This window comes from Sinocyclocheilus anshuiensis, unplaced genomic scaffold, assembly GCF_001515605.1.
Source record: "Sinocyclocheilus anshuiensis isolate Anshui unplaced genomic scaffold, SAMN03320099.WGS_v1.1 scaffold238, whole genome shotgun sequence".
Taxonomy (NCBI): Eukaryota; Metazoa; Chordata; class Actinopteri; order Cypriniformes; family Cyprinidae; genus Sinocyclocheilus; species Sinocyclocheilus anshuiensis.
In genome coordinates this window covers 2,377,400-2,386,612 of record NW_015547674.1, presented here as the reverse complement: position 1 = coordinate 2,386,612, position 9,213 = coordinate 2,377,400, and the positions used below count along the sequence as shown (strand labels likewise).

General features: G+C 35.4%; 2 protein-coding genes across 3 annotated transcripts in view; one reads left to right on the top strand and one right to left on the bottom strand.

Moving 5' to 3' along the window:
• The window catches only part of LOC107702980 (dnaJ homolog subfamily C member 25), a 20,192-nt gene extending 17,768 nt beyond the window's left edge, over positions 1–2,424 (bottom strand). For both annotated transcript variants that reach the window (XM_016505467.1, XM_016505466.1), the window contains exon 1: positions 2,104–2,424. In XM_016505467.1, coding sequence (XP_016360953.1) covers positions 2,104–2,391 — 288 coding nt within the window. In that variant the 5' untranslated portion in view covers positions 2,392–2,424. The remainder of the gene's footprint in view (positions 1–2,103) is intronic.
• A 1,976-nt stretch (positions 2,425–4,400) lies between these two features.
• Positions 4,401–9,213, top strand: part of LOC107702978 (UDP-glucuronosyltransferase 2C1-like) — a 32,474-nt gene continuing 27,661 nt past the window's right edge. The window contains exon 1 of the mRNA XM_016505463.1: positions 4,401–5,147. Within this exon, the coding sequence (XP_016360949.1) occupies positions 4,421–5,147 (727 nt within the window). The 5' untranslated portion in view covers positions 4,401–4,420. The remainder of the gene's footprint in view (positions 5,148–9,213) is intronic.

The following is a 9,213-nucleotide window of genomic DNA, read 5'->3' as shown; positions in this document are numbered from 1 at the left end:
TTGTAATCCATTAGGCTACATACCTTTCTATCAAAGTTATCTAACATTATCAAGCTGAATTTGTTCTGACTCCGTTTAACTCTGAGTTCTTGTTATATTTTATTACCGTGTTATAAACTATAGTGAATAAACTGTGATAATGTGATAAATGTTGAAGGTGTCTGAATAAATTTTGGTTTGACTGTATCTATTTGATAAATAAAGTTAACCAACTAACATTATACATACTCTTTTGGTTTCTGTACCCAATATTTTAAAAATTTACAAATGCAATAAAAATATTGGTATCGGTACTCGGTATCGGCAAGTACCAAAAATAAAAGTATCGGTATCGGTCGAGTACTGGAAAAAGTGGTATCGGTGCATCCCTAACAATAAGTTTAACTTTAACAGAGAAATGGGTTCAATCTGACTTTTGACCTTTCACTTTTCAATCTATTGGGGCAGTGCCCAGTGAAAAAGGGTTAAACCACACTTCAGTGCTTAATGATAGTGTTTATTCAATCAGAATCACTAAAGTTTCTATATTTTCAGTAAATGTAAGTGAGCTATGTTCATATTATGATTTTAAATTGTAATTTTGGCCACTCCTAATGGGTCATACATTGACACCTAAGCAGCTGAAGTAAATAAGACCGAAAAACACACTCAGGATGTGCATTTAATGCACGAACAGAGCAATAACAATGTAAGTGTCTAAAATGCAATAATGCATGCACATGGTTCAGTTGAATGATAGAGGTTAGCCTCTTTAACTTAATGCTGTTAAACTGAATGTACAAAGCAAACTGTTCGCTGAAACAACCACAACATTGCATACTAGTTAATAGGGCTGCACGATTAATTGAATGCGATTGTCATGCGCATTTTTGTGTTTATTATTCACGTTGAATCAATGAAAGCAGTTGAATCTTCTGTTTATTCAGCTGCAGCGATAGGCATTTTCTGGGTTTCTTCTGGGAGGCGTATTTGGAGTTTCAGCGCGAGAGCGCCTTCTGGCCTTTGGATGGAGATTTACTGCTGATCACAGAACCGTGCTTCACTGAAAGATACGCATGACAATCGCAGCTTCTGTCGAATCGCGATCTCAATTCCATTTCGATTTATCATGCAGCCCTATCGTGCAGCCCTACTAGTTAACATGAATTAAAGATTTTAAAGCATCTTTTGTGCTATATTTTAATATTAAAATAAAGTGAAGTAACACTTCATTTGAGAACTGATGAAAACTAACATGATATAACAATGGACAAAAGTTCCCTGTTTGGGTTATAACTGGCTCTTCTCCAATTGACGTAGACTTCTTTCAGCACGGTTCCACTCTTTTGGTTGTCAAGATTTTTGTATGGGTATATATTTTGTTTTAAAAATTGGTTATTTATATGTATATATGTATTTTTTTCCTCTCTCTCTTTCTCTTTTTTATTGATTTTTAATTTTAATTTGATTTATTTACTTATTTACTTATATATTTTTATTATTATATACTTACTGTTGTAAAGCTGATTGTCTGCGTTATTCTGTATGTTTAAACGATACAAAATTCAACAATAAAAAATTTATTACAAAAATTAATTAAAAAAGAAAAAAAAAATCAATGTACAAAAGTGTATATTTATAGTTCAACATTAACCAAGATGATTCATGATGCCTAATTTAGTATGTAGTACAGGTTAAATGTGTAATCTATACAACTTTGTTTAGAATCGTTTAGAATCACAGAATCATAATTTATATTATGCACGCCAAAAGCATAAAACTTCGTCCCACCACTTTTGGAGTAGCAGTGCCACTCTTGACTAGATAGGTTAAGTTTGTTGTAATAACATATTATATTATATTATTATAACATATTATATTTCTAAGCACCGCTTATTAAAATATTAATAAAGTCAGTAGCTGCAATAACAATCAGTAGGTTGCAATAATAACATCAGCATACCATTAATGCATTCTGAATTAATGCAACTGAAAAATCCACCTCACCCAAGCTTTTACGTGAATTTTAAGTTTATACACAACACAACTGAATGAAACCGTTTGCTAATTCACAAATCTCCTAACAAGGACGGCGTGGAAACGGGCGCTTGTTTTCAGAGTTACCTTGAGTGTCTCGTAAGCGGTCGCGACGAGCAGAAACTTTTGCTGCGCGGTTTCGCGGGAGTCGTCGCTCTCTCCGGGCTGGTATCTGTCCGGGTGATATCTCCGGGCCAGCTGGCGGTACGCGCGTCCGACCTCCGCTTTACTGGCTTCACGCGAAACTCCCAGCACGTCGTAACAACTCTGAGTCCCGCAGTACAGTCCCTCAATGAGCGCGGAGACCGCAGAAAAGCCCGAAATAAAGACAAGACAGATGCATAAAGTGAGTCTCGGCTCGATGGACGCGGCCATGTCAGCAGCATTCTGAAGCTGCGGTCGCGTTCTGATGACGCAACGTAGGACGTACACGATGTTACTATGTGTGATATATTTTGTTATTTTTCTCATTGTAAACATAACATAGAATATATAGGAAATGTATTTATTTTATTGGGGAAATATTATATTCGTAAATGTAAATTTTCTTCAACATCTCCAAAATTACATAATTTTCTTTGTGATTTTAACTATTTAATTATAACACTAAAAAATAGTAATACCAAAAAAAGTGTCAAAATTGTGAAACTGTATAATGATCTGCTGAATGGTACATAATTCTTGATTTACTACCTCTGTTTTTTTTTGTTTTATCTATGTATTCTTGTTTGTTTTTTATTATTATTATTATCTTTTTTTCTCTCTTCTTTGTCTTCCTATATAATTTCTGTATTCATAATGTCATCCAATGTTACATTAATTGTTAAGTGTTTATACTTGCAATAAAAAAAATTTTAAAAATAAAAAAAAAAAGGGTTGTGTACCTCACATCTTCTGGCACTGTAGTTATGGTATGATCTCTCTATGTTTATCAAAGAAAAGGTACTCTTTCATTTTAATTAGCATTTCGAAAATGTAGTTTTTGGATATTTTAATTACGATAATGTAAATAACAAAGTTTTTGATATTAATCTATTTATTTTGTTGGTTAAGTTTCACATTCATAAGTGTACATTTTCTAACTAAAAACTCTGTTTTACAGCGTTTTATAAAGAGTTGGAACATTACTTGTGTACTATTCAACATAGTACTAATAGAAAGGCAATTAAACCTGTCAGTATGTGTTCTATCTTCAAAATCTTTGAGTTATGTAAAGGTCATGCATGTCTATGATTGTATTTTTTTTTCTATTTTCTTTTTTTTTCTTCTTTTATCCTTTGTTACCCTGGCTTTATAATGTCTGTTGTATTGTTTTGTATCTGTCGTTTAAAGCATAATAAAAAAAAAGGTTCAAAATCACTTGAGTGTGAAATTGTCCAAAACTTTTGGATGGAATTGGAAAAATGTATTTTTAATTTAGTAAAGGTTAACTACGTTTTTACATTTAAGGATATTGTTGTGTATTACGAATATAAAACTAACAAAGGTCTTGAATACGATGTTAATTTATTTATATTGCTGGCAAAATTTTATATACATAAGCACAAAATGTTTAAATTAATTGTTTATGTTGTTTATTGTTGAATTTGATTGTTTTATGTCTTTGAAATTGTTAAAAAATATATTAATATTAACATTAATATGTTTAAAATATTATGATAGTATATCCGGATCCCCTGTTACCACTTAGACTATTATTTTAATGTTATGCTTTGTTCGGTACTTGTTTCTCCCTTCAATAAAAAAAAATAATACAATTAATTAATTAATTAAAAAGAAAATCACACATCACACTGCCACATTCTATCTCATTCGATTGCAACTGCTATCCTCTTGTGCCTCAGTTATCAACTGTATTTACTATACACTCTAAAAATGCTGGGTTAAATACAACCCAGCGCTGGGTTATATTTAACCCAGTATTTTTTAGAGTGTACATTATGCCTTAAATGTCCATCTTGTTTGAACTTCATCTAGGCTTTGCATTTAAAGGGCTAACAAAATATTTTAACTCAAATCAATATTTTGTGTGTAATTATTTACTTATGTGGCAAGTAGCCATGTAATAAGCAGGATAATGTACATTCAGCTGGTTGTTATTGCAGACTAAACCTCTTCAGGGTGATGCAAGAGCCCTCCGCTTTAAGCTGGGGTCCTGATCACCCTGTTGGTGTTTATTCTGTGATAACAACCGGCTGGATGTACATTATCCCTTACAAATAATCAGCCTGTAACTCATCAGTCTGTCAGTCTTTACTTTCTATTCCATTGAAACTAAAGAACACCCAGACTGAGTAAGACCTTCCCCGTTATTTGATTGCATAACGTGTGCGTGTCCAGGCAGCAGTAGCTCCTCCTCCGCATGCTTGTTCAGCATGTACACAGAGTGTTGTTCACTGCTGTCATGAGTCCCAGAGGAAACGCCGGTCTTTTCCTGTTAGTTCTGCTGAACCTGAACCTGCAGTGTGTGTCAGGAGGTAAGGTCATCGTCTGGCCTTCCGAATTCAGCCACTGGCTCAATGTAAAAGTCATCCTGAATGCACTGATCGCAAGAGGACACAATATTACAGTGGTGACCCACACAGCTACACCGTCTGTCAACACCACCCCATCCGTGGGCTACAATGTGGAGATTCTACAGGTGCCTCACACAAAGCAGGACATCCTGGAGAATATGGAAAGGATGCTGAAATACTGGACTCATGATCTACCCAATGACAACCTCATCAAGGCTTCAATGAAGATCAAGGAGATGATTGACATAGGCACAGAACAGAATCAAGCCGTGTGCAATGCACTCTTTGCCAGAAAAGACCTGCTGGAGAAGTGGAGAAAAGAGAAGTTCGACGTCTTACTTGCAGACCCCCTTTTCATGTGCGGGGAGCTGCTGGCACAGAAGCTGAACCTACCGTTAATCTTCAGTCTCAGGTTTTCATTTGGTAACACTGTTGAGAGGCTCTGCGGCCAACTGCCGGCACCGCCATCCTACGTCCCTGCCGTCATCTCTGAGAATACAGATGAAATGGATTTCTTGCAGAGACTGAAAAACTTCCTCTTTTATGGCACACAGGATGTCCTGTTTTATCTAGTGACTAAATCAAAGTGGGATCACTTTTATACGCAAGTCATGGGTAAGTACACTTACAACTCATTGCAATGAAAAAGGCCTTGTTCTGTATTAGATGCAGTAGATCATAAATGTATTTTTTTAATATATGTAAATCTGGTATATACATAAACACATAAATTAGTTGTTGCATATCTTTTTACTCAAGTGAGCACTGTTTTATACCATGGTGAGCACATTTAGGCCTAAATTTAACATTGGTGTATTTGAATTGCATATACACTTTCCATCCGTTTGGAGCAAACAGTTTTAACATAAACTAGATTGAAAAGTTTGTAGACAAACTTTAAGTTGGCTTGAAAAAGCCAAGCTAGAAAGTTTGAAAATGTTTGAAAAGCTTGCAGTCTGAAAGCTTTCAGTTTGAAGTAGTTTGAAAGTTAAAATAGTTTTAAAGATTAAAGTTTGAATGTTTTCAAGGCAATACAGTCTATCAGAAAAACAGATAGGTATAAAACATATTGCTAGGGTACCTGGGGTGGTTGCTAGGCTGTTTCTAGCATGACTAGCATTTTGCTAACATGTTTTTAGCATGTTACTAGCATGTTTCTAGCATGGTTAGCATGTTACTAGCATGTTGCTAGCATGATTAGAAAATTGATAGTCTGGTTTACGAAAACCGTAAGCCGGATCAGTTAGAAAAGATATAGCAACCCGAGTCAGACCAGTCTGAAGGTCTGGGCCGAGTTTGGTGGTTGTAGCTTTAAAGGTCTAGGAGGAGATACACTTTCAAATTTGGTCTCAGAAGAAGAAGAAGAAGTTTAAATAGGATTTCAGTAAGTTGGCTTTTTCAAGCCAACTTAACTAATAAACTTAATATGCATATTTGTCACAGGAATGTAACAGGTAAGATTTCTGTAATAGTATAATAAACAAAATGCATTTTAAATACACAAAAAAATCGGTTTATATATGTATCATCAATAAATCCAATTTGTTTTAATCTCATATGTTTGAAATAACTGAATATTGCTTTTTCCACAGCTAGCCATATTGTGACCATGTTCATACTTTTTTAACTGAATAAATGCATTTTGATATGTAATATGTATATAATAATTGATATATAATAAATTACTAGTAAATAAACTCTGCCCTTTTGTCAGAAATTCAGTTCAGAAGTTCAAAAGTCCTGTGTCTCACCTGTTACATTTAAGTACTGTATTACACAAATATGCACTACATTAAGCTTATTACTTTATGTTGTAACTGCAATCCAAATGGATGGAAAATGTATATGCAGTTGAATTTACATATATTAGAGACATACCTTATTGACACATGAAAGGCTGCTGAACATTTTCACCTTTCTGGCTTAGATAAAATACATTAAATTAATTACACGTTGACCTTTTGTGATCACATGCCCTTACTGAAGTGCACTGATGAAGAAAAACACACTTCTGATCCTTGCACTTCAGCAACATGCATTACCTACAAAGTCATGTCAGCAAACCCATGCGTGTTCTCGGTGTTCTCTGATTGGTTAAAATAGCTCAGGCCATTCCTTGGACTCTTTTATTGATTTTCAGAAATATTCACATAGTTATAAAGAATATAAATCTGCCATGAAGAAAACAATGTTTAAACTTTTATGTAATGATGTGTGATATATTTTGCTCATAAAAACACAAGCAAGAGAAAACAAGCTCTTGGGTAATTGGACTTTTGACTCCTTTTGAACCTCATAGTTACCAAAATATTTTCTCTCTGATAACAATAGGATGAGTCTCCCTTTAACATAAAACTTAATGAATCCATTCGAAATATCTGTATTCCTCTATGAACAGCTATTTTTCATTTCAGTTCAAAGCTTTAACCAGCCAAGGTCATTTAGAAAAAAAAAACATATGAAATTTTGTAATCTATTTGCTATCAGATCAGATTGTGACCCAAAACTCTATAATAAAACTGGTCATGCTTGAAATAACAAAGTTATTGAGACAGTATTTTCCCTTTTTGAGCCACACCATTGTTTGCTTAACTCCTGTTCTGAGTCCGTGTCATATTACACCCATACAAAGAACTAGATTATACTAAGGCTTTACAACTGGTCTTAAACATGAACAAACAAATTCTGGGTCACCAGTAAAACAGGCAACTCTGGCAAGAACATCCAACGTTATTTTTAAATTCTACAAACATAATTACAGCAAGATTCCATTTGAGAATATGTTGTTTTATTTCTACAGTTCTGACCAACAAACAAACTGAAAAACATGAGCTAGAGCAGGGGTGTCCAAACTCGGTCCTGGAGGGCCGGTGTCCTGAAGGGTTTAGCTCCAACCCCAATTAAACACACCTGAAAAGGCTGGTGTGTTGAGGCAAATTGGAGCTAAACTCTGCAGGACACCGGCCCTCCAGGACCATGTTTGGGCACCCCTGAGCTAGAAGGTCCAACACCACTTTGGATAGGTTACTTGAGGTTATAACATGTCATTCTGAATAGCTTCAAAATTTCCAAACAATACAAGAAACATAAAACCACTGAAAACGTGCACTTTGCCATGCAGTGATTTCACATTCGAGCAGTACATCCTGCAAATTAGATAACATTCTCAGGAGTTTTTAAGATATTTACAGTGTTTAAAGTTCTCCGGCACGGTGCCGGTGTTGTGCCCATTTTCGACCCTTGCCCTCCTTGAAATCTGATTGCCTAATCCTAACCCCACCCCTAATCCTAACCCCTCCCCCACACCTAAACCTACCAATACTAGGGGGGTACTAATCTGGTGGGTGTCAGAATTGGGCACAACACCAGATCTCCGGCGTGCAGCGTTTGGCTGCGGAAAAAAATTATCCTACATTTAAAAAAAAAAATTGTTGATATCACTTTCGAGTTCATGAGTTCGCCTACCAATGGTATGAGAGGAGCACAGCTTTCACTCTCAACCAAACTAACATTACTAGCCAATCGGAATTTTTTGCTCTTATAAACACGAGACGCGCAATGTAGTATCCAACTGCAGAGTCGCAGCCCTGATGAATGGACACGTTGAAAAAGCTGCGAGGCACAATGTTCAAAGATGTCCATCTAGCGCATATTTACATAGAAAAACTAATTAAAAAGCAACGGAGCTTTGTAAACAACTCAGAGTAATCACGACATCTCCTCAAGAACAATATGATTGCAAGAACAAATTTACCGGGATTTTTGAAAAGGTCCTGTTCACACATGATCTCTTAATGGTAACTTACCGGTAATTTACCAGTAAAGACTGTATGTGTGAAATAGGGCTAAACCAGTGGTTCTCAACCCGCAGCCCCACAATTAAAAAGATAACTTTCAGTTTTACAATTAATTTTAGTTTTGACATTAATTAAAAAATGTACTAAACAAATATAAGCTATAATGTTTTTATGTAAAATTATTTTGTTTTTCATATATTATTGTCTTGTTGATACAATTTTGAGTCCATGAGTTCGCCTACCAATTGTATGAGAGGAGCACAGCTTTCACTCTCAACCAAACTAACATTACTAGCCAATCGGAATTTTTTGCTCTTATAAACACGAGACGCGCAATGTAGTATCCAACTGCAGAGTCGCAGCCCTGATGAATGGACACGTTGAAAAAGCTGCGAGGCACAATGTTCAAAGATGTCCATCTAGCGCATATTTACATAGAAAAACTAATTAAAAAGCAACGGAGCTTTGTAAACAACTCAGAGTAATCACGACATCTCCTCAAGAACAATATGATTGCAAGAACAAATTTACCGGGATTTTTGAAAAGGTCCTGTTCACACATGATCTCTTAATGGTAACTTACCGGTAATTTACCAGTAAAGACTGTATGTGTGAAAGGGGCAAAACTCTTCCTCTGTATATGTTGTGAACTTGAATTGTTTAAAGGGGTCCTATTATGCTCTTTTACAATGTCTTGAATTTGTTTTGGGGGTGTACTAGAACATGCTGTCATGCTTGGTGGTTCGAAAAACGCATTATTTTTTACATAATTTACATTATTACAACACCTCTCTCCCCAATCTGGTACAAACGGCTCGATTAGTTCTGGGTTTGATGAAGGCCCGCCTTCCGAAAAACGAAATGTGATGTGATTGGTTAGCTGT